The sequence below is a fragment of the Nyctibius grandis genome, chromosome 25, assembly GCF_013368605.1.
Source record: "Nyctibius grandis isolate bNycGra1 chromosome 25, bNycGra1.pri, whole genome shotgun sequence".
Lineage (NCBI taxonomy): Eukaryota > Metazoa > Chordata > Aves > Nyctibiiformes > Nyctibiidae > Nyctibius > Nyctibius grandis.
The window spans coordinates 4,060,906-4,087,097 of record NC_090682.1 but is presented as its reverse complement, the minus strand read 5'-3'; the positions used below and the strand labels follow the sequence as shown (position 1 = coordinate 4,087,097).

The 26,192-nt window shown below is 45.7% G+C and overlaps 1 protein-coding gene across 1 annotated transcript in view; it reads left to right on the top strand.

The window, feature by feature from the left end:
* The first annotated feature begins 7,940 nt into the window (after positions 1 to 7,940).
* The window catches only part of UBASH3B (ubiquitin associated and SH3 domain containing B), a 73,847-nt gene continuing 55,595 nt past the window's right edge, over positions 7,941 to 26,192 (top strand). The window contains exon 1 of the mRNA XM_068418367.1: positions 7,941 to 8,164. Within this exon, the coding sequence (XP_068274468.1) occupies positions 8,001 to 8,164 (164 nt within the window). The 5' untranslated portion in view covers positions 7,941 to 8,000. The remainder of the gene's footprint in view (positions 8,165 to 26,192) is intronic.

Genomic DNA, 26,192 nt, shown 5'->3' with positions numbered 1-26,192 from the left:
AAGACAATGTTACTGGACCCTAGAGCAGGAATCTGAATACAGTCACTTAGGACTTTGTCTTCAGTATTTCAGAGGTTGACAAGAGGGTTAATGCAGACAAGGAGTCTTCAGACTGTACTTTGAATAGAGCCACAGCAATTCTCCATCTTAATGATGCTACAGAATGATTCAAAAACCTTTTTTCCAACAAAAACTTGTAATATTTTTGTTGTGGTGGTTAAATTGTAAAAATAATTAATGCAGGATCCCTTTGCATTTCCAGAAAACCCAAAGGACTGTTCTCTAGGAACTCTAGCAGTTCTCCCAAGACCCTTTCTCAGAGATGAAAGTCCCTCATGCTTCATTAACACGTTTTCACTGAAATAGCACCTCGATCCACACAGCGAAATGCAGGGGCAGCAGCTGATGAGCTTGCTGGGGCTGAAAGCTCCCGAGCAGCAGCGTCAGTGGCTCTGGTGCATGTTCCTCAGCAGCCCCCGAGCTCTCCTCTGCCCCGGGTTCCTGACCTGGCCACCGAGCCCCACTGCAATCACATCTCCATTTTCTACTCTTTCCCGTTTCTGAGCAGGTCTGTGCTTCCCTAGGTGTGCAGTCAGTGTCAGCCCCTGCACCAGGGACCATCTCCTCTGTTAGGCAGCAGCTTTGAGCTCGGTGGGAATTACTGCGGGGTTGCTTTTGGCCCAGCGGAACACCAAGGATTCCTGCAGGGCCATGGGCCATTTACACCGATCCGAGTGAAATAGGAGCCCAGTTCAGGAATAGGAAGCTCAAAGCGTTCATCCAGACTTTGTGTTCTTTAAAATGAGATGTATACAGCGTGGAAATGTTCCCCGGAGTCAAACGGAATGAGAAACAGATGGGAAATTATTTGCAAACAGGAACTCTTTTCTTTCCTTGTTTGCTTGCCTTGTTTTGTTTACCCCTCGAAATCCTAACAAGAAACACAAGTAGGATAATACGACTGCAAGCTACTTCATACTAGCAGAGCTGGATAAACAAAACTACAAAGCACTGACAAAGCAACACATTTATTTTTATGTGATGTATTGAGTAAGGCATCAAGTCTTACCTTGGGCCCCAGTCCAGCAGAAGCTGATGTGTGGACTTAATTTCATTGCTGGGGGTACAATGAGGCTATGCCGAGCGGTAAAGTCAAACATATGTGTACACTTCTAGGACTGTGGCCTTAACCAGTAAATCTTAATTACTCTTTTTGCAGATGACAAGAGCAAGGTTTATGCTAAGTATTATTAGTAGAGATTAGAGTTTTGACTGAGTGTATTTAATTTGCTGCATCGTTCAGTCAGATAAAGACAGTAGCAGCTGAAATCAAAGCACCATGTAAATTTATGCTCAAAGTATGAATGTAACATTTTAGCAAATGACTGCAAAGAGTTACACATGGAGCCACATATGGTGGAATTTAATTTTCAGAGAACAGCCGCTACCTTTTAGCCATTCACATAATGAAGATTTAAATATGAAATAAACTGCAAACACTTCCAGCTGAAGCAGGATGTTGGATGATGTTCATTCATACTGAAATTACATCTTTAAGTTCCTCTCAAGCTACATAAATGTATCTATAGCAGACATACACATACATGTAAACAATCTTCTGTAATAAAAACATGTATTATTAAAGTGCTGTTTTCCAGATAAAATTCTTCTCATAAACATTAAAAATTGGTCTGTCATGCTCCTAAGCATGTTTGATGACTAGATTAGAAACACTTTTTCAAATTTTATCTCTACCATTCCTGCTTTATTGCTGTTTTATTATTTCTATTTCAATGAACTTTGTGAAACTTATCATTTTCACTTTTGCTTGTAAGCACTTTCACTCTCTTCTCCATTCAAAGGCTGTTGCCGTATCCAAAGAGAAAAAAGTTGAAAAGCAAAAATAACTAAAAATGAGAAAAGGAACCAAAGAGATCCTCAGTGTCACTCAGCTGCTTTTAGTTTGTTATTGCCTGTCTTTGAGCCTAAACCAAATCACCAATCTTCCTATCTTTTCAAACAGTTCTACAAAATAATTAGGAAGATTTCAAGTGACCATAAACACCCCCTTCCCTTCCTTTTTAATATTATCTCGAATAAGTGCATTTTTCTTGAAGTAATCTGTTAACGATACAGGAATGCGGCTAGATAAATCACCACAAAAAATAACAACTGCAACAAAAGCAAAAGTAAAAAAGAAAGGTCTTTGCAGAAATGCTGCAGACTTTGTACAACCTCCTGCAGATCAGCATATTTTACTGTGTGTGGGAGTTGGGGAAATCCCAGCAGCTTTCTATTGTACCTCGTTATTTCTTGGCTCATTCCCAAGCAAATAAATAATCATCGTAATAAACTAGATTCATACAAGTGTAGCAGAAACAGACGTGAAATCCAATAGATAAGATAGCCGGTGCTCAAGATGTTTCTTGCACATGGGCTAGAAGCAGGGAGCCTATTAATCTTTTGTTTGCTCAACTGTTCTTCCACTAACAGAGACCAGAACAACAGAGAGCAGACCATGGCAGGAACTAGCTAACCATGCTTCTCCAGCCCAGCGTAAGTGGATTTCATACCGACATGCTAATTTACCGGTGCCTTTAGTTCCCTTTGAAAAGCCCGCCTGTGCTGCTGAACAGTCTGCAAGCGTTTTTCACAGCACACTGTACGTGCACGTCCCCCCGGTCAGCTGCACTGCTGGGGCAAGCAAGTCTGCAAGGACAAATTACAAGGGAGATCTGCTGCATGCAACTATTTGCCGTATAAATGAAAGAAATAAGTACTGCACAGGGTAAGAGAGGGTAACACCCCTCTATGCGAAGCCTCAGCTACTCACTACTCCTACGTCCGTGGTTTGTTCATTTTTTAATGACCCATGAAAGGCCATTCTGCAAAGACTGCCAAATGAAGCTGCCTTCCCTTCCGGCAGGCAAATTTTGCTCTTGCGTCCCCTGAATACCCTCACTCCATGGGGCCACCAAACTGAGAGAAGAGCTGGCACAGTAGATCATTTCCTATGCACAGCCAGCAAGTCCTACGCACATCCAGGAGTCCTTCCTCACATGGAAACCCCTGTTGCCTTCTAACAAAAAATAGCTCAAAGCATTTTAAAACACATATGTTATTTTATCTTTCTTTGACACTGAGAAGTGGGACTGAAACTGAGGCAAGCTGCACTAGATGTCATCTCCTGCCCCCACTCTCAAAGTGCAGTATCTGAAGGACACTTTGCCTCTTGGCTCATACCTGATGGTCCTGCTCGACTCCACAGCCCTATGCACAAATGAAGGGATTATGAGGAAATTAAAGTGGTTTTTGTTTGTAATACGGAAAATACACTCCAAATGTGAAGGAAATCCAAGACAGAAAAGCAAATACTCCCGTGCCTGTGGCCAGCTTGGATCCTCCAGGCCCAAGCCCCAGCTGCTCTCTAATGAAGCCAATATTGCTGTGACCAGCCCTGGATCCGAATCCACCCCCACACCTCCACGTCTACAGCAGAGTTTGGAGTTACAGCCTCAAGGCAATAAAAGCTGGAGATGGATAAAAAATCCCTGGTCCTTAGGGAGTGCTCTGCAGCCCTAATGAATCCTCCTAGAACCCAAATCTCATGACAGAGGTTTGAGGTGAGGTAGATACGGAGAAGGGTGAGAAAGTCCTTTCACAGCCTTCTGGACAAAAGACAGAATCCTGTTCTCCTATAAACCAGCTGCTCTTTCTATTTTTAAATACTCTGGAGGGACTCAGATATTGCGGTGATGAGAGAAGAGGAGGCTCATGTAAGTACCTAGGCAGATGGATGCTTAGCAAAGGAAGGAAACTATCCCTGCGGGACAGAGCCACAAATAAATGCTCATTCCAGCTCAATTATTGAAGCCCAAGCAGGTAAAATATCTGGACAAAGGTGTTTTAGGCTTTAAGACTAAGCTGCTCTCAGGAATGCTGTTCTTCCACTTTCACCAAGGCTCAGCAGTTGTTCCAAACATGCTCAGATGGGTGTTATAACGCAGAGCCCAAGCAGTCACAAAACACTGCCCGCAGAGCAATTACCAACTACGTAGGAAATGGGCTGAAGTTTGCTGAAGTTTCTTTGGTCTTAGCTTTGACTAATAATTTTGACTCAATTTTCATGCTGTTTTGAATCAAGTGTGAGGCAGCTGTTCATTTTTCTCAATGATAAATCACCGTTTCTCAACATTTGGAAACCCAGGAGACAAAAAAAAATAAAGAGGGGGGAAAGTGCTGAGGGTGGACGCGATTTTATTTGTAATTAATTAGTGCATTCAGATGCTCAGCCCCAAAAGCGTGCTGACACCACTTCAACATGCAGGCAAATAATCAAAAGATGGACTTGACAAAGCAAGATAAGGGGGAAGGCTGTAGTCCTCCGTCTCCCCAGCTGCCGATGGGCCTGAAGTTGCCATGTGGAATATCTGTGTATGTAAAATGGCTTAAGCGTGCAAATCATTGCGAGACCAGGCTCGCAGTCTAGGAAACAGCGATCTTGTCGTGTCCTTCATTGCTCAGCTGTTACTCAGTGTTTGCCTTATGGCAAACTTCTTTTCTCTTTCTCTTCTCTGGGAGCAGGAGGGAGAAGGGACAGTCTTTCCCTTGCTGCTTCTACAAAGGAGGTGCTGGCTCAGGAGGAGCTCCACATCCTGTCCCTGTCCCTGTCCCTCCCTTCCCCCCGGGGCAACAACGCAATTCAACTGGTAATAATTCAAAAGCAGAGTCTTGAACAAGGACTTTCTGAGTGCATCTGACACCCTTTTTAAGGGAGGGAAGTTAGGAAGGAGGAAAGCAAAACCCTTGCTCTGTTTCCTGCAGTTGTGCTGTTTATTTTAGAATATTTCCATTGTTAGAGAGTAAACCCTTTGCATGTGAACGCAAGGAGGTAGCATCAGGCTGGGAAGATGGCTAAATTTGTCTCAAATTCCTTAGGAGCACGACCTCTTCCTATTGAAGTCTATAGCAACACTCCCACTCGCTGTCCAGTGTGCCATTTTTAAACACTCCCCTCCAATTAATTCTGTGTTGTATTGAAGGAAGTGATATAAATAATCCCCTAAGAATGCATTTTCCTGTAGGTAAACAGATAATATTTGAGTTTCACTCAGGAAAATAGCAGAAGAGCACAGAGAACCCAGACAAGCCTATTGCTGCGGGAACTCGCACGCTTGCCTGGCTTCGGGCACCGGGAAGCTCTTGCACTGAAGTCAGGAAAATGATTAGCAGGAATAAGTTAAGCACACACGAATTTCTAGGATCAGGCCAGCAGAGGGAAGGCCATGTGAAAAAAACGAGGAAGGTTTTATGTGAAAATCTGACAGCATTTTAAAATAAACTGCATATCACAGGCACAATCCTTTTGTGTATTTCAATGTTTTCACTAAAATTATTACTAATTTGGGGGACTGAAACACAATTTTCTGCGTGTTTGCTTTTTTAAAAATTTGCTTTCTACTTTTCTTTCCTTTTCCCATTTGATCACTAAGACAAGCTTTCATTTTCAGCTTTCAATCAAAAAAAAAAGGTAGGAGGAAGCATTATTTCAAGGCACATATTTCATTGTTGGGGGGAAAATAAAGGACTGCTTCCCAAGGAAAGGGTTTTAATGTAAAAAAGCACAGCCAGATCAAATGCAGAGGCACTCACTGAAGTTACAAGGACATGAGGCGGTTCTCTACCATGAAAAATCATTTCAAGCCAGTATGCAGCCAGCTTCCTTGAGGGACCACGAATTATACACTCAGCTAGCCTAGATGTGTAAACATCCTATTTCTGTTCCTTCTTGTTTGTTATAACATCTTCGATGCTTCCCGCGGAGTAAGTGGCAGCAATTCATCCAACCAACAAAACTTCAATATATAACTTCTATAACGTGGATTTGTTTTTAATTGATCTTGGGAATCTGTCATGGCTAGAGGAAAGGGATTCTCATCTGGGCAAAGTCCCTGGAAGCTACTTCCATAACAAATTACATTTTTATTGTTATTTCCTGATTGAGTAATACAGCTGGAGCAAAAAAACATGCATGAGTGAAGCATATCGGGTTAAGTCAAAACACAAGAATCCTCACAGATTTCTGTCCATTGATCAGATTCCCCTGGGAATGGCCTGCAGTGCTTGTTTGGGAGGTGGGAGGGCAGGGTCGGTGTTAATTTGGGATTTTCATCTTCCCCTTTCACAGGTCCAGAGCTAGCTGTACCTTTGTGGTGCTCCTAGCATGACTGGGTATGAGTTCATCAGTGACAAACACTTCTGGGGGCTCTGGCAATACAAGTTTCAATGCAAATATTGTTATTAATAATCCTTAACTCCCCTCCTCCAGTAAAATGGAATAGATTGGGTGCCTGATCCTGATTTCACGGTTGCAAAATGTCTAACACGGCTGAAATCCATGACTAAACGCTTCTTGGTTTCACCCACTGACTTTAATGAAGTTCTTGCCAATTAATAGTGGGGGTAAACGAAAGAATCAGTGCCTCAGCAACATCAAAGGAGTTAAAAGTGACTTCAAGAAATGAACAAATAGCGCTTTGTGCACCGTCCTTCTGGAGCTTTAATTTTCATGGCGCTTGTTAGTTCAGCGAGTGCGAGGATGACTTGCCGGCCTGTTGTCCCTGTGGGAACACAGACCCCAGTGTGGCACGGGCGCGCGGACTGCAGCATGTGGCCGTTTCTCATCACGCCTTTGGATAAAGCGGCAGAAAATAAACTGGCACGGGAGGGGAATGAGTGAAGAGCTGGGAGGGGATTTTTTCCCTTCTCTGGCTTCATTGATACAACAAAATGGAAATGGGCTGTTTGTTTTCCCTAATGCTAATAATAATAACGGTAGTGATAAATCTATCATTGCCAACATTGCTTTCCTTCCCCAACATAAACTAGTGTACTTTTAAAAAATGCCTCTAAATGTTTTTTATTTATTTGCAGGTTTGTAATTTCATGCTGTTCTCCATAGTCCTGTGAACTGGGCCTGCTCTTGGAAGATCAGTAGCGCTATCTGCTTGTCCTTAAAAGTGAAGGGGAAGGCAAGGTGAGGAGGGAAGAAGGGGATGTCAGGAAAAAGACAAAGGAGAAGGATGATGCCAGATAAAGCCCTTGGTTTACACCCCAAACACCCCAAACTGAAGTCTGAACTGAAATACAACTAGGAAGAAAGCAGCAGTATTTGTCCCACCCAGCCCATAGGAACACACAGCTTTTGCGTGGGAGAGGAGCTGGGGAGAGGAGCAGAGCTCCGTGTCACAGGGGACCTAACCCTGGGAAGGGCAGTCCCTGCCCTGGAGCTGACATCCCCGAGGCCGTGTATTCCAAGCGCCGGCCTGGGGAGGGCTGAGAAGGATACAGAAACACAAGATCGAGGTGGAAATTTTGTAGCGCAGCTCTTTTGCCTCTAACTACACCTAGTTTAACCACGGGTGCTGCCACATCAAAGCGGCGTGGAGCGGCGGACAGAGCCCCTGAAGTCTCAGCGCGGTCGCGCACAGCACCCTCCCTCCCCTCTGCTCTCTCTCGGTCGTCATCGCGCAGAGCTTTTCCTCCAAAAAAAACCCCAAAACACCCCAAAATCATTGTTTGGGCACGTGCTTTTGCTTTTTAAAGCGAGCCTTCATTCTCCCACCCGCTCCAGCACTGGCCCCGCTCAGCGCATCCCCCCGTGGGTCAGCCCCAGCGCAGCGCCCCGAACCCCCCCCGCCTCCCACGGCCTGAGCCCCCGGGGGACGGCGCGGGGCTGGCTGCCGGCCGGGGCTGCCCCCGCCCGCCCGGAGGCGGCTCTAAGAGCCGGGGCGGGCAGCGCGGGGCCGCCCGCCGAGCCTTTGCCAAGTCGCCGGTGGCGGCGTGGGCTGCGTGGGGCGCACACGTGTGGCGGCGGCGGCGGCCGGTGGGCGAGCGAGCGGAGCGGCGGGCTGGGCTGGGCGGGGGGCGGAGGAGGGCCCTGCCCCGGCGCTGGGCGCTGCGGGGGTGCATGGCCCTGCGCGGGCGGCGATGGCTGCGTGATGATGGCCCAGCGCGGGCAGCCCGCACCGCACGCCATGGCTGCCAAAGAGGAGCTCTACAGCAAAGTCATCCCCCGGCGGAACCGGCAGCACCGCGCGGGGACCATCAAACATGGCTCGTCGCTGGAGATCCTGCTGTCAATGGGCTTCCCCAAAGCCCGGGCGTAAGTCGCCGCACGGCCCCTTTTTTTTCCCCCGCGGCTCTTTCCCCCCTTTCGTTTTACGGCGGCCAGAAGCGACGGGCGCCTTTCTGCTTCGCTGCTCCAGATGGCCACGGGCGGGCGGCGCGGAGCCTGCGGGAGGGAGCTCGGGCTGCCGGGGGATGCGCTCCCGGAGCGGCCCGGGGATGCGCTGCCGGCAGCGGGGGGATGCGCTCCCGGAGCGGCCCGGGGATGCGCTGCCGGCAGCGGGGGGGATGCGCTCCCGGAGCGGCCCGGGGATGCTGTACGGGCCCAGGGATGCGCCGGGTCGCCTCTCCCGGTGACCGCCGCAGCCAGGCAGGAGCGCAGCCCCGGCTGCGGGGGGCGAGGGAGGCGGCGAGGTGCTGGGGGGGGGAACGGCAGGTGCTGTCCCGGGGCGCGTCCCGTCCCCGCCGCCCGCCCGGCATCGCTGCGGAGTTTGGGATGGGCAAGGAGGCGATTTTTTGCACCCCCAGTTGAAATGAGAGCCCATCGTTCCCATGCTTTGAAAATAAGGAGCCCTTGGCGCAATTGCTTTGGCCAACTCGGTCACCTGGGAGATTTTCTTTAATCCACGTACAAGTACACCAAAAAGGAACGGAGCAACAGAAGAAAATTTCTGTAGTCCAAAGGGGTAGGTCTTTTTTGCCTGATGTAGCAATGCCCGGGTGTAATCTCCCGGCATGTGCTTATGCTTTAAATTAATTAGGCAGCAACCTAATGATAACATAATAATGACTCTCCCAGTTTTAAACATAGTGACTCCTGAAGTAGGACTGTGCGCTTTAGGATGCAAATGAAACCAGCGGGGATTTGGGTGATTCCTTGATCTGTTTAAGTTTTCCTTTTGTTGTTGATACCAATCAGAACTCAGTGCTTTTGCAGCCTGTCTTTGCGCAGGTTTTTTGTAAATATAGAGATACACACGTGCAGTTTGAAGGACATATGTCATCTGTGGATTCATGAGATTGCTGTGGATCCACCAGCACACACAGAAAATCTAATGTGTGTTTACCAGTGTCCTACTTACGCTCCTTATGTCTGTCAGTGATCTATAGTTCTCTATTGACATCAGCATACAGCTTTTATATACAATGAATGCAAATGGAGATAATAGGAGACTGGTGACTTCATGCTCTGCTCATTTGGAAAAACAGATGTGCATCTTTCAGCGTAGCTAGAGAAAAAAACAGCTTGATACTATGAATGAAACTAGTTATTACCTGTACAACAGTGCCATCAAGGCTGACAGTCAGCCCTGGTCATACGTAACCGTTAGCTGAGGAACGATGTCTATGGTTCATATTCTTGCCTAAGAAAATGTTAATATTTGACAAAAACGGACGCAAAGCTTCATCATACAAGATAGGGAAGGTTAAACAGAGAGAGCAAGCCAGAGAAAGGGGTAAAATATCCCCAACTGCAAAGAGTACTTATTGCAAACAGACCCAGCCAGCCGGGTAAAACTGTCTTGATACTAAATTCAAGATACTGCAATATAACCCTGTTTGACCACCCAGCTGTCTGCTGGGAGGGGGACCACTTTCCCGATCTGAAGCACCAATTGCTGCCCCTATTCCAGCCTGCTGGAAATGCTACAAATAATTCATCATTAAAATTCAGATAAGAAGCAAAATGGAAATAAAACCAAACCACTAAGTACTGTCACCAAGGGCACACTATGGAACGGCACACAGGTTCAGAAGCGTGAGAGATAGGACCGCATGGCGAAAGGACATTCCCTAAAGGTCACTGCTTCCCAGAAGCTGCTTTTTAACTCACAGCATGTTACTCTGCAAGTGTGAATGAAAGTTACCAAGTTGCCAAGGATGTAAAAACACTGTCACCCAAAGACATTATTGAGAAGTAGCCTTAGAGTAACGCCCTTTTGAGGCTTCTCCCAAAACTCTCCCACCCGTGTTTTCTACCCCAAAAGCCACAGTTACAACAGGAGATGGAGAATTCAGCAAAATGGGGGATTTCAGATCTGTGCCTGTAGATCCTGCGTACAAACACAAGCCAGGCTGATAGCTAAAAGTGGTGACCATCTGTTTTGGATGGCGTATGCAAAACAAAGCTCCAAGTTGTCAGACTCGCCTGTCAGGCATGTCACAAAATGCCATCGCTGTTGGCATCAGTGGCCTCCTGACTTCTTGTTAGAGCCGGGGGGGATTGATTGGGGCAGGGGACAGAGAGGACTGTTGAAGCCAGGGTAAGAGACACAGGAGCTACCTGGGGATCACAAGAGTGCTGTTTTCAGATGTGGTATTGAGACAGGACTGAGATCCTGGGGAGTACTCACATTGCCTAACTTTCAGCTTCTAATTCAGCTCATGTAAATTCACGTACCTCACCCCCCTACCAATACACAGGTCAGCTTTTGTCTCTTCAAAACAGAAATTGTTAATTATTTGATAATACTTCTCCATGCTTACAGCATATAACAGCAATAAGAGCTCAGATGGCCAGGATGATCCTGGGCTTGCACTGCTGACGGAGCTGAGGATTCTCATGTTCATTTTATTTTCCTAGTTCTGTGTTACTTTGAGCAAGCCACTTCCACCCCTATGTATGCTAAAATAATCAAAGGTGAAAGGCTAAAGATGATTTCCAAGTACTACTGGATGGTTAGTATAGACTAGCTCGGTTACGGGTAGAAAATTCTATGAGCCAGGCTGAAACCAAGAGAGGATGTCATCGGTGTTCACACTTCAGGTATCAAGTGCAAAACTGCCATGGATCTTTTGTTCAAATCAAGGCATTATTAAATGAGCCTATATTTGTCCATCCTGCGTGTTGTTATGAGGGACTGGGGATAAAGGGTCCATCAAAGAAGGACATATCCTTCCTTTCTGAACTGAGATAAATGGAGAGTAGGTATAGAAATTAACAGAGCTCCACTGATGTCAATGTCCCACAACACAGACTGAGACCCTGGAGGTTTTCCCCACTCGCCCACTGAATGGTCGGCACAGGTAAAAGGGCAACACCATCGTGTGCTCTTGGACAGACGTCTGTCTGTCTATCTGTCTCTTTTCCTCCTTCCCAGCAATAGCTTCAATTCAGCTGGGCTACTCTAAATTACATGGTGATGCAGTGATGTACAGAGCACCTTTGGATGCATTTACCTGTGGATGGCAATTACTCAAACCACTGTAGTGTGTCATCGCTTTGGTCTATTACATGAACAGCTGTTCCATTTTGGTTTTTTTTGTCATCACACAATCATTATTTTTTTATTTTGCAATTCGCCCATTATATTACGTACTGTCTAGTCACGCAGGAGGAGGCTGTCCCTATCCCAAGTGGTTTCTCATTTGAAGAAGGAAGGAAGGCAAAGGTGATGTTATGATTGCCATTTTGCAATTTGGGCAGCGAGACAAGCATTTTACCCGGGGTCACACAAAAATCACACAAAAGTCTAACCAGATCCCCAGTGTCTCAAGACCCTAAACACAAAACAGGCTTCCTCTAGACAGAGATTTTGCACAACTGTTATTTCCCAGTTGCCCCGACATATTGTACCTCATCTCATTATGGATCTACTGTCAGTCGTTGCACCCACAGATCTAATCTGCTGCCAGCACCTCTCATTATTGTGTGATAACCCCTATATAGGTGTTGATAGTCTTCCTGAGAGTAAATAGAAGGGGAAGCACAATGTAGTTTACAGGCCATTGAAACCACAGGGGATCACTTAAAACTATTATGCATGTACAAGCAATTAAAAAAGTCTATGTGTAACATGTATGTCTGTAAAATGCTAAACAGAGGAAAACTTAGTGATAAACTGCTGTATTTTTCAGGATGGAAGAAGGCCTGTGACCAAACTTCAGTTATTAGAACTAATACAGGTATAAGTAGTTGAAATGCTCTAGCCTGCATGGTGCAGAAATCAGTGTGGCTCCAGAATCTGTGAGTTCAGTAACTCACAGTGTTAAAAGTTTCATGTCAGAATTTAAACTCCTCCAAAACATCCTCAAAAACAGAAAGTTAAAATTCTAGTACGAGAAAAAAATCCTACTTTCTGTGTTTTAATTCTGGGTGTGCATATGTGCATGAACATATAAATGTATAAAATTTAAAATGTTACATGAGTTTCTGCATACAGCTCTGAATTCAAGCCACAGCCCCGAGCTACTGCTTCAGAATAGAAGACCTAGAAAAATGAAGATAATTCTGTGGCCCCTGTCATTACTCAAACTGGGTAAATTACTATCCATAAACAGAACACTTAAATTACAGGCATCATGCTTTTTTGGTTGCCTGCTCTGTGTGATAAGCGTAAGAGGTGAATGCTGTTCTTGACACAGGTGGTGAAGCTTTCCAAAACTAAACTGATGTTCCTTCCCATCATCTCAGCCTGAAAAAGGGGGACCATCTTCTACAGAGAGGTCCATAATGTTGGTTCAATATGTCATGCTGTGCTCCTGAGTGGATCTGCTGACGCTAGATATAATTGCAAACACTTCCCCCTCATAAAAATGGGACAGACAGGAATATGGTACAGTTTACCATGAATCAACTTCACCACTTCCCCTATGCTACACATTTCCTCCTTCCTCCCTCCCACAAAAGACCACCTGGGTTTAACTCTGTGTTCATGGGCATGAAGAGGAGTTAATTCACAAAGCTGTACCACATTTCCCCTGGTCCTGAACAGAACCAAGCCAGTCTGATTTTGATCTGCTTTCTCAGTAACTATGAGAATTTAGGAGTATTAAGAGTTTGATTATTCTCAAAGAAAAGCAGCTCACGTTCAGTTTACAAACAGCAAAATCTTCTCTTGTGTTTTGAAAATGTTTTCTAGGCTGCTAAAATATGTTTTGCCTAGTAACAGACTTAGCAACATAGCAGTATTTCAGCACAGAAAGGCTGTGAAGTCTCTCGTTCCTCTAGGGTTTGAGCTGGGTTGGGGAAAATACTACATGGAAAAAAAGTGCTGCAGATAATCTTCCAATTTTGAAGTAGTTTCTGTTCCTTCACAGCCTTGCCTTCAGGGTGTTAGTTTTCTGGTCATCCTACTACAAAGGACTAGCCCAAAGCATAGGCATCGCATAAGTCCCACTTGAGCCCAAGGTTTAGAAGGGTTTTCATGAATCACAGTGACTTGTGTTGGCCCGGGGTATGTAGGGAAACCCCAGCCCAAGTGAAGAAGTTGATGGATAGAAATGTTTCTAGAAGCAACAGTTCAGAAGGCTACATTGAAAGCGGATTTCCAAGTTTGTTAACAGCACTGGAGGAAATCTTCAGCTGTTGAATAGAAAATCCAGGTGGTGTAGCCACAAGGGCTTGGGCAAAAGCTTCCCCTAATGCTCTGTGCTCACCCATTCATGATGGTGAGTTTCGGGCTTGGATAGAGCCACTGGACCATGCAGTAGAGAAACCATCTAACCAAAATACTTCCATTTCCAGTACTGCCTATCAGCCATCAGGCCGATGGATGTTTTTAAGTGGGAGCTTTGTAGGAAGCGTTTGTGACTTGTTTACACTCTATAAACAGTAAAGGAGGAAGAACTTGCTGGAGGTGCACCCTTTGGCAGATCACTTGGACAAGACCTGCTTTCCCCACTGTGACCCTCCCTTTCTATGTGCCTGCTTAAGCTTTTGTCGGAAGTTGTGAGGCATGTAGCTCTTTGCCCATGCCGGGGTTTAACGGATGAGATTCTGCATTGTAACTTGAGCAACAGTTTGAGCAATTAACTGGTCTAGTTCATGTACTGCAATTCCTAGGTTCAGCGCTGAGGCCTCTGAACGATTTTGTACATCTGTGCTGGAAGGGATCCAACAGGTCTGCACTGCACAGTGGAACATGGATACTGCAAGTGAGTTAGCAGCTGCCAGGAAGGTGCACTGGAGAAAGGCTTGAGCAAACGTACGTTTGGGACCGAGTCCCATGGCTGCTCTGCATATGGAATGTTTTTCATTGGCTTTATTGCAGATTTTTGCTGTGAGACCGAGAGATGACTACTGCAGTGTTCAGACTGTTACATGCCAGCAGCTCCACTGTGTTTGGGGTGGGGGAGATCCCTATCAGACAGTTCCTTACTTTAAAGATCTAAAGTGATAAAACACAGACGGCTCTTTATTTCCACTGTATAGTCTGAGGCACAGAGAAGCTTAGATATGTATGTCAAATCTGTAGTTAGGCTGGCGCTTGCACCTAAATCTGTAGAGTTTCAGTCTATTAGCTTAATCACAAGACTTGATATCTGGTCTAAGTAGAACATCTATTCCCATGACATTGTATAAAATTTTCAAATGGAGAGAGACCTTCCCTTATCAGAGGCTGAATAGGTCATTCCTGTGATACGATCACACTCTAAAATGATAACAGCAGCAGTAGCACTCCAGATTACCTCAGTGATTCAGGATACTGTATACATAACTGCCATTAATGGTATCTGATAGTTGGGAGAAGTGGAACAATGAGATACTCAGGTCTGATATCGACAAAGAAAATGCTTCTGCCACAAACATCGAGAAAATGGTTTAGGGACAGAGCATCCCTATACGAAGATTGCTCACAGTAGAGCCAAGGTCAGCGAGTCACTGCAATACTTGCTGCGTAAGCGCTAGCTGCCCAGAAAGCAAGCTTGCACGTGTTCAGGGGAGAAAGAAACCCCACCTTTATAGGGCCTTCACACACTGCTTCATTGGGATCTCATATTTAAATGTCTAAGCAGCATCACCATATGCAGTGAGTTCCTGGCTCGGTGGCAAGTCAGCCAGAAGACAGCAATCCCTGGATTTCTGAGATGTGTTTTTCAGAGCTATCTAACTTTGGCAAACACTGTAAGAAGATGTCAGAAAGTTTCCTGGTCCCCGAGTACTTAGTTTGTTTTGGTATTAAAATGACATGGTGACGAGAAAACATTTCCTTGTGCTTCTGTCTCAAGCAAAGGTCCTGAACTTGATGCTACCCTCTACACTAGGAATGAGAGGAGCTTCAGAAAGTGCAACCCAGACCCAACATGTCACTGATAGAGCCTGAAAAATTACTTTATGCCTTCTGTGTTAAAATCACGTAGAGTTAATAACGTGATCCTTAGTATGCAATTCCCTCTCAAGCTACGTACCAGTTTCAAGTAATACAGACACCAGTGTTATCTTTTCCTTTTCTGTCCCTTTTTCACTTCACAGACCTGATACTACTGTCAGGAGCCAGTTTAAATTTATTGATGAGATTTAAAGACAAAGAGTCGCTAGAGAAACCCATGGTTTCAGATATCCAGCATGAACTATTTGAATGGAGCCTTGTTTGCATAAAATGCTGATTATTCTTCCCCCTTGGAAGCTTGGTGACAGTGGCAGCATGTGGCCTGTTTCTGCAGAATTCTGCAGCGCTTCCTTACGAAGCCCTCTGGAAGTTTACCCCTAGATTACTGCTGCCACTTTACTATGCAAGAGCCCATGCTTGAAGGGTGCTGCCAGCCTTCGGGACCTCCTGAATAAATACACTGACAGAAGTCAGGGGGGAATTCCGCTCTTCGAAAGATCATGAGCAAAAGGTTAAAAAAAACCCCCAAATTTTGTGCTTTTAAATGTCAAGGGCTAACCCTGCAGGCTCCTGATGAGACTTGCGTTTTTAAGGCACCTTTGAAAGTGAATCTTAGACTCCCAAGTCTTGCTCACACTTGAAAACGTTGCCCTAGGTTTTAACTGGCGCTCATAGTGGATTCACAGCATGTGCTCTGCAATTGCAAAAAGAATAGAGACATCCGTGTGTGTGTCTGTACTGCACCAGTCTAATTATCCTCAACAAGCAGAGTCATCAAAAGAGCTGTAGTTCAGCAGCTGACAGCGTTTTGGATTCCATCACCGAGGCTCGCTGCAGGCTTTGTGCATTACAATGGGGTGCGCCGCGGCGCCTGTGTCTTACTCACCCCCTGTATAAACAGACCTGAAAAGAAAAGACCTTGGCTTTGCTTGGCATTAGTCTGTCCCCACCATATCCTATGCTGCCCAGTCGTGCACAAAGACTGAATCTAGACAGCAGCGTAAAGTGGCGGGGAAAAAAAGAACAGCAGGAAATAATAGGATGGGTTGAGGGAATTGCTAGAGTCACTGCAACAAAGCAGCTGACAACCTACATAAGCAGTGTTTTAGGCATCTTGTACCTCTTGTCTACGTTCATAAGACACAGGTGCTGCCCTTTCAAGTTCACTCTCCCAATATTTCTCCTGAAGCTTTGACAAGTCCCAGCAGCAAAAGGCGCTTTTTAAGGTACTCCTGAAATACCCACAACTGACAGTATGCAGCTAAGAGATGTCGATCTTGCACACCTAGGGAGCAGGAGCCATTGCTCCTTCCTTTCCTGGGGAAGCCTCAGTCTTCCCTTTTTTTTTTAAATACAAGGATTCCCGAAAGAATAAAGATGGGCACAGAGTTGCATGTGCAGATATGACAATATCCTGACAGGTACTGTCAGCACCTGAGTGGTTTCTGTCACCCAGCAAGCAGCAGCGTAAAATCTAAACAGAAAGCAAGCAATTATAAACTGGAACGTAGAATGACTGACAGGAGATGTGTTTGATGCCTTTGCTTTCCCCAGACACCAAATTCAAGTCCTTGGGACTGAAGTCTCCTGTCCTTGCCAGCAGGAATGCCTGGCAGGCCAGTCCCTGTCAGCAGGAGATTAGCATGAAAACGCTAGCAAAAGGTTCTGCAGGTGGCTGGGCAGCCCTGAGTAATGTTGGGGTGTCTGTCTTCTGTGCTAGAAATGCAGAGGCGTACCCAAAGGTAGGTAACTGATAAACACCCTGGCCTTTCATAGCCTGACGTCGAAAGAGGTTTTAACTGCATTTCACTCACACCCATCACCCCCCTGTTATTATCAAATGCAAAGCAAGTGCCACTTTTTTCCCTTCCATGTAGTATTAGCTGGGCTCTGCAGTTCATGATAGTGCTGAATTAATCATTTGTGGTTGGTGACTGTGAAATAATTGCCAGTGTAGAGGTGGGTGTGTTTCAGAGAGATTTTTCATCCTGATTCGTAAAAATGACTATTTTCTTTCTCCTCTACCTAATGAAATATAGCAAGTTCTTACATGACACACATCTCATTAATGGCCTGATTCAGCAAAGCCCTTGTGCACGTGCTACTCTTGAATGGCCGAGATCGAGATATTCAATACATTTCTACTGAGCATGAAGGGGGATGTGTTAAACGGCATTGGAAACACCTGAAATAGATAAAGTGGTACTGTTATTCTTCTAAGCTGCTGCCATTTTATTGAGAGCGATTGAATCAGTTTCATGACGCAAATTTCAAGCCCTGAGTTTGTGCTGACGTGAAACACTAGTGTTGTTTTTCCCTTGTATGGCATCAGTGAGTAGAAGCCTGATTTTTATGCACCACAACCCTGTTGTGCTGGAGGCTGTGCAAACAGAAAAGGAAAACACCATCCCTGCTCCAGGAGCCGGCAATCTAAATAGGAGCCAGAAAAAGCAAATGTCTCTATAGAGAGGAGGACAGAGAGGCCACATGAGGAAGCAGACAGTAACATCTCCTGCTGACAGGCAGTGATCCCAGTATTGCCTCCAAAATCCTTTACTCCCAGTCGTTACCCGTAGTTACAGCGAGTTAGATTGATGTGTTAAATTCACAGCTGCATGAGAATGGCACTGTTATGAACAGCTACTTTGAAATGACTATCATCCCCATTTTACAGACAGAAGAAAATTAAAATGAGACAATACATCAAGTCACTTGATGCCAGAGAGGGCACCTTAATTAACATTTGCCATCCACTCAAGACAAAGGGTGCTCCAGAATTGCAGACTGTAAATGGTGTCAATGATGTCCTGCTCCCATGTTCTACTATTATATTGAATTTATTCTTCACAATCAATATTTCTTTCTGAGAGTAGCTGCCAAGTCCTAGCCAGTGTCAAATCACAATATATTACCAATGGATAAGTTGCAGTCAGTCCTCCCAGGCACCATTCAAAGAAACCTCAAACTAAACAACAATTGGATCTGGTTCCTACTCACACTAGTCCATGGGCAACGGAAACAAGCCTTGGAATAAATGGTAACTTACAGCTGCACCTTACAAGACACATTTATATTCCCTTTACGGTGTCTTTGACCCCCTCCCATAGCGTAGCTGTATCATAAATGCGTTCATGTTCTAAAGGGCAAAGCCTCCGGTAGTGTAAATCAGCCCGGCACCATTTGCTTTGTTGGAGTGATACTAATACATACCAGAAATAACCCGACTTTCATTGCTAAGAAAGCTTTCTTTAGAGAAATAGTTTTTTTACACCATTCAGGTAATGCAGAGTGCCTGTGTGTAAATAAGAATCAGTACCAAAGCCTCTGGGAGAAAAACCTCAGGTGTTTCTCGCCTGTTCACAGTGCATTTATATGTCGGGGCTGCAGAGTCTTTATTTATAAATACTGACTCCAGCTCCTCACTGCAGCACAGCTCCTCGCTGCCCAGCTGCTGTGTGCCGGGGGAGCGCCGGGGCCTCGCAGCGCTTTCCAGAGCTGGCACACATAATAACGTTTTCCCGGGCAGCGCGGGTGCAGCTGGCTCCCCAGGTACCCTGATTATTTGGGTCTGAAACACGTCAGCCCAGCGCAGCAGGCTGGGGAGAGGATGAGTCAGGATGGGTCCACAGAGACCCGAATCGTGCACGCTCCCTGCAGCGGGCAGATAGCTTGTGCTGTGACAGCTGATGCTGCGTCCTGCCACCGTACAGCAATTACAGGTTCACTGCTCCACGAGCATCCATCGTCTATGCTGTTTAACCCCCTCTCTTCTCAGAGCTAGCCCTGAAGTGTACAAGAGGCCTCCTGTGTGGGGTGAGTTGCACAACTGGGACCCCTTACACCAACCTGAAACCAGCTGTATGGGGGTATTTTAAGTCTCACTTTGATTCGATAAAAATAGTGCACTTTGCGGGGAGGAAATATGACCCACTCCTCCGTGGTATTTCCTCTTTTCTCCCTAAGGTAAAGTTTTCTCTCCTTGCAAATGGGAAGGTCAGCCTTCATAAGAATTCTTCATTTCATCATCCAGCTTCCCAAAAGAAGCCCGTCAGATGCCATCTCTGAGAGAGGATTTAACTCCCTATGAAGACCCTGACTTTGGGGGTCAATGTATCTTTCCAAGTTCCACCGCTTCCTGCCCCAAAGCTGCTGATCCTCATCAGGATCGAAGGACTTCAGGCCCTTGGGAATTCTAAGGGGGAGAACGGCGTGTTAGAAGTGCATGGTGTGACTGGGGTTTTGTTTGATTCCCATATGCTTACCAACATTTCACACAACCTTTAACTCCTCTGAAAGTGCATCGCATGGGGAGAAGCTTCTGCTAGTGCATCCCCCCTGTGATTCCAGCCTAGGCTGTGTCTCAGCAACTCGAGTGCCCAAGAAACGTGTCTCGCCAGGCTGCTTGTGTGAGTCAGCCTAACCAAGGGCGCTGGGCAGCCTGCTGCGATCCTTTTCATGTTCTCCTAGGAAACTCCGGTGACCAGCTGCTGATTTCTTTACTTGTGCTTGGTGTTTAGATAGGCCCATCTGCTGCAAAGTGAACTTTAAAAGGGTAGAGCCAAGGCCGCCCCACTAAAATGTGACAACAGGCGGAAAAATATTAATAGGTCTGTTAGGATGACACAGAAACAGGCTGCAAGAGCCTGAGGCATAGATTGGCAGAACTATGTTTGGAAGTAGGTACTGGGATCCTTCAGGCTTAGAGATCCCTTACCATGGGAACAGGACTGCCATGTCTTAATGGTCCTTCCTCCCTCCATTCGCCCCCCACCTCTGCTCCAGCAGTCTGCACGACAAATGGAGATAAAATTCTCCCGTTGTTGCTGCTGCCACTGCCTCTTTTCAACTACAGGACTAGGAGCTTGCTGAGGTGTCATAGGATTTCCCTGGACAACAGCTTAAGAATTTTACATACTTGCTGTCACCAGCTTGATCTAGGAGAGAGTAATGGCAGAGACGTCCCTTCGGTCCTTCCTGACAGCCAGTGGGGTTATGCAGATATGGGAAGGGATGAGGGCAATGTATGCCAGAGCGTGCAACCCAAGCCGAGCACCTAACACCCTCTCTTACGTCTGTGGGAGTGGGGGACAGTGGAGAGGACACAGTCACCACGGTCTGTTTATCATCCTTTCTGACATCTAAAGGTCAGTGGAAAACCTCGTCAGATCTAACAGGAAGCTCAAGCAAGCAACACAGTGAGAGCCGCTGCGGAGCAGACCGGCTGCTGGCTTAGGAGAAGAAACATCTGCCTCGGTTCCTTGCACTACAGACTGCTTCAAGGGCAAGGTGCTTCTTTCTTTTGGCTTCAGGTGCCCGTTGGTGGAGGAGTATAGTAACTCACTGTCTCACAGGTGTTTCTGACCATAAATACATTAAAGAATGGGAATATAAATGTGAGAGCTATGATAATGATGGAGCACAGGCATTGTATATGGACCACAAAAAGGGCATGATTCCCCCTGAATCACCAGAAGCCAAAAAATCCCCCCAAAACATTACTTAGCAGAACATGGAAGAAAGTTGTATTGCTGGGGGGTTTTTTCCTTACAAATGAGAGCTGATTCACCAAAAGAAACTAACTATGAAACCTGAGTGCTTTGCTATGACTGGAAACCAAGCCCTTTTCAGAGGTCCAAAATGGATTACCTAAAGTCAGCAACCACGCTGGAAAATCTTGGCTAACTGACGCTCAGTGTCTCTGCAAATTAAACACCTCCCAACAAGCATGAAAGCATTATACAGTATTTGCCTGAGGACACAAAGAGAGTCTCTTGCAGTACTGGGTTTAGATCTCTGTAACTTGGATTTGCCATCAGACCGTAAATAACACCAAAATGTACTCTTATGTGGCAATTAGATACTGTTCCAGGCATCTAGCTCAACTTTCCACCTACTAAATATTACTGCAATTTTGCTGTAGCATATCCCCAAGTCTTACAGGACCTTTGATGTGACTTTCATTTCAGTAACAGACACGAAATGTTGTGGTTTCTTAGGTTGGGTGTAAGTAGTGGTAAGGAAGGAATCCTTTTTCCATGCTGCTTTGTCCTTCCCTTACTTGCAACACGGTAGTTTTGAGTGTCAGGAACATGCAGTGAGTTTATTTGTGGAGTATCTTTCTAATCACAAAAGTATTTGAAGCAGTGGAACAATTTAGATGAGATTATGCAAATGGGATTGAATGTTGTGAGTAGATAATTGTCCCTTGCTTCAAGGTATGCGTCAAAGCAGAGACAGGTTTTCGGTTGGAATGAAAATTCCTGAAAACTACGGCTTTTTTGTTAATATTATCGGTGGTGGGTGCGAAAAAAATTGGCGAATCCTAGACACATCCCGTCTACACCCTGCGAGGTCTGGGCGGTTGTTTGCACTGCTGAAGAGTAGTATAAATCATGCCTAGTGTACAGACATCCCCGTGGCTTTCAAAGCGTAAGGCCAAGGCGAGCTTTGCAGCAGCACGCCAGGCAGCAGGAACGCCATCCTTTGAACAGCGCGCTCCGAGGAACCACACAGGTTTCCACAGGCTCCGCCGCTGGGGCCCGTGTCCAAAGAGGAAACCGGGGTGAATTTCGGTGCCAATCTGGCAAAGGATTCAAACACGTTGCTCAAGTTCAAACACATTAATAGTTCCATTGGTTTTAATTGAGGTTACTCAGGCACGTAAGTGCACAGCTAGCTTGTGGCCTTTGAAACAATTTTGTTTTTAAACACTGTGGCGCAGGGCGGAGTTTTGCTGATAATCCTTTGCTGCTGTTGTTACCATTAGCTAGCTGCCATCCCGTGTTAGAACTGCTCGATTTGGTTATCTGGATTAGTGTCTCTAATTTCATTTCCTCTTGGGTGTTAATCAAGAAGGTTTTTTTCTCTTATGTGTATATGTGCATCCTATTTGTTCTGAAATGTGCAGTCCCATTATTTGGCTCTAATTATTGCTGTACCTGCTGCCCACATCCCTGATCTGTGACTTGTAAAGGAACAGGGTTTCAAGTACAGACATTGCCCCGTAGTAACTGTGACTGTCCTACCGCCCACTGCAGCGTAAGGAAGGCAGAGAAGTTTCCGGCAGCTTTCTTTGCCATCAGCAGGGTGATAAGTGTTATCGCCATCCCTATTTCACAGATATGGAAACTGCAAGTGCAGAAGGATTAAGCTTCTGTTTCCAAAACTGGCTTTCAGTTTTTCAGTTTAAACATGTAAAAACAGGCATGTGTGAGCGCTCACACATCCAACCCCAGATGCATCAAGCTCATCTTTGAAAATCCTTGCACAACTGAAACGGAAGCATTCAAAGTCACCACCTGCTTTTGACAAACTGAGTCTATGTAATTTGTCCAAAGCCAAACTACCAGTCCAATTTGCATATACAACCTGGTATGACATGTCTAACATAATCTATGATTACGATTATGATCTATGATAGCTATTTTCAAAGGTGATTTGCAGCTAGATTTTCAAAAGCATTTAGGCATCTAGACACGCAACAATTCCATCTTGTTTCCAACTATCTTTTTTAAAAGAAACCGCAGATACAGTCCTGCCCTGGTCCCCATGTGAGACCCAGGACCAACCCAGGATGGGATCAGCCAACACCTCCTGTTAGTCCTCAGCAATTCTCTCAGCACCATCTTGGCTGCCACCACGTACTGTTCCACACTCTCCTGCCTGCCAGATTTTGCTGTACATCTGAAATCGCTCCACTCATACCTCTGGTGTTACGTTGCATTAATGCGGCATGTAAGCTGGAAGAAAAAGAGGCTTATATTCTACCTTATTCAGGTTAACCTTTCTTTTTCAATACTAGTGCTTAAGATCTAACCACACGGAGGAGGCACGGGGATCTAACATCTAACAGAAGAGCTTTCTTTAAAGATGCAGAATGCATTATAGGAAATGAAAAGCAATAATCAAAGGAAGTTCTTCATTCTCATTATCAGTTCTCACCGTCTCATTTCTCACAATAGAGTACTTCTGTATACCCAGCACAGCCCCTCTCAATTCTCTTCATTAGACACTAGAGCCTGCCTGCCTCTCATCATCGCAACCTCTGCACAGCCACAATCACCTTTCCCAAGCCAGCATGGATTTTGCCTTTACTTTTAAACAACTCATTTTCAAACCAAGTAAAAGATGCAGCTCCTTTCCCTCAAAAATCAATCGCTATCAAAGCCTTCTTTTGTCTGTCCTCATTCAGAGCACGCTGACTTGAAGAGGAATCGTTCCCTTGGATTGAGCAGCCTTTGAATTGGGTTGTAAGCATTGATTTTCCTCCCTCACGTGTGTGCTAGTGATATCCAAGTCATCTATAAACTAGCTTCAGCCAGGAAATGTGATTAGCCTGGCCAGCGAGATTGGCATGGCTTCAGCTGGTCAGAAGACCAGGCTGAGAAGAGAATGTGTAAATGTTTGCAATAATTGGTGACAATGAATCTTCTATGCTGACGGCTGAATGAGATCTATTAAGACATGCAGAGAAGGATGTTTAGGTTCCCATTCAAGAAAGCCCTAAACACATGTTTACATCCCATTGATTTAGAGAAATATTTTGCTCGCTCCCTCCCTGGGCAAGCTAAGCACAGCGGGCAGCCTGTCAGAACAGGAGTCCTTTCCCCACTTTGCATGTGTTCAAAATGGCTGCATAAGGCAAAGGGCAGTAGGAAACCCAGCCCTCCAGCTTTCAGAATGCCGTGTGCCTTACCGATACCCATTAAAGTTTTCAGACAGCACTGAAGTGACTAGAGGGTTTGACTCTGAGGAGGTTTCTGAGTCGCTGTGAGCATCCAGTTCTGTGCCATTTTCGCCCCACCGGGCTTTCAGTGCCAGCTGACACATTTGCAGAGGTTTGTCTCTGCGAGCGATGGTTGGGGAAACAAAAAGAGCAGATGTGGAGAGGGCCGTAGCCATTGTGACCTCCTGCCCAGCTGCAGAGCGTATCCCTCACCGCCTTCCCTCCCCACAGAGGTCGTTCAGCATCAGTGTAAACACGTGGCAAACCCTTCCTCCCCATCGTGCTAACACTTCGCAGGCATTCTCCACCGGCAGCTTTGGCCGGGGCTATTGCCTGTATTTTTTCCCTTCTCGGGGTCTCTGCTTTTGCAGAATCTCATATTCTCATGATGTGATAGCTCACAGCAAAAGCAGCATTGAACGTGTCCCAGAAAAACAGTCCCTGGCTTGCTTTCCATCCCTTCCCTCTCCCGGAGTGTGTCGGACAGAGCGCAGCAGGCAACTGTCCTTGCTCTGGGTAGGAAACAGAGGTCAGGAATCTGGAGCTGTAAATCTGCCACCAGTGGCCATTTCTGGTTTTAGCTCTGGTTACAGAAATATGCTCTGTTGAAAGGTGATTTCGCTGGCCCACCTTAGGTGAAAAGAAATGTTGAAATACAGGATTTTTGTGTCTTCCTCTCCCCTCCTCTTTATGACGCACTCAAAGGAGAGAAACAATAATTCTCCCCTGAAATTCTGCAAGTTTTAAAACTATGATTTTTTGTAAGCATATTCTTCTGGTTTCTTGCCAAGGCCAAGGCAGCCCCTGAAGCACTTCTGACTTTCACCTATTTCCATAATCTTTACAAGCCATAACAGAAGCACAGAGTATCTAGAAGATAGTGGAGGTCCCTTCCCCCACCCAAATACTGGTACTCGGGTTTTGCTCCCTGCTCTGCCTCTCCTGCCATCCTGGGGAACTTGTCATGGCACAGCACAGGGGCAGTTTGTCTCCTGTGTATTTCTGAATCTGGGAAGGAAAGGAAAGGGCTTCTTCCATCTCTGCAACTCTTCTTCAGCTATCTAGCTCACCCAAAACATCTTAAGGCAACTGCATATCTATTCAAATACAACAGATCTATAATGCTGAAAATCCCCGAGATTACTTAGGGCTACTAGCTGTAAAAGTGCAGAGCAATATACCTACTTACTATATATATACGGGCATATGCACACATTTATATATGCGTACACAAGCATATGTTCCTACAATATATACAATGAAGTAGGCAGGGTATGTACAGTTGAAGTTACACAGCAATTTGTGGCCAATGTGTGGTTTTATTTCTTCTTTTTTTTCTCTCTCTACAATACAAACCAAACCATCAGAATTAGCAGTAGAAGCCAGGAGAGCTTGTTGGTTCGGAAAAGAACCTGGAGACCTACGACAAACACCACTTACAAAAGCTGAACGACACGACCCAAGCAGCCAGCGAACTATTGCAGAGGGGCTGCAGCGTTAAGCGACTCAGACCACAAGCAAAGTATGTGCAAGGGCTAGCACTAGAAACACAAACCTGTCCTACAGCATATTTGTTCTGATGAGGTATGTCTTCCTGACCACGCTCGTAGGAACTTGATGCCTGATTAATAAAACCTTAACGTTTGCACAACATATTACATTACTATTTCACCCATGCTTTGCAAGCTGTGGCCTGGATTAACAGCGGGCTGTTGTCAAACGATATATAGGACAGGGCTTAAAAAGAACAGGACACTCGGCAAATCACCCTCAGACCCTTACAGAGATGAACAGCGCTTTGGGGAAAGTGGTGTGTACATATTGTCTTGCAAGGCCTCATTTTCTGTGGTTTCATCTAAGCGATGCATGCCACTGCATGGCTGAACATAATACAGGATGTGAGCCAGTGGGTTCAGGAAATGAATGGGCTTAATTCTGATCACATTTGCACAGTGATAAATGAGCAGTCCAAATCCCCTGCTGCCAGTGGGACTCTACCATGGTTATCACACCGAACTCAGCCCTGGCCTGCTACGATACGAGAGATGCCAGAAATCATTTGTCCATGCTATAAAGAATAACGGCTCGCCCTTCCTCGAATGTACAGGCATAAAAATACAAGACTTGCACAGCCCGTTAGATGAAAGGTTCATTTAGCTTAATATGCCACTAAGCAGTTCTTCTGTTCCTAGTCTGTGCCAGTCAGCAACTTGGAAATTTCCTGAGCCAAACTTTGCATTTGGCCCAAAAGGCTTGAAAGCCATCACTAATCCAATCCTAATTTCTAT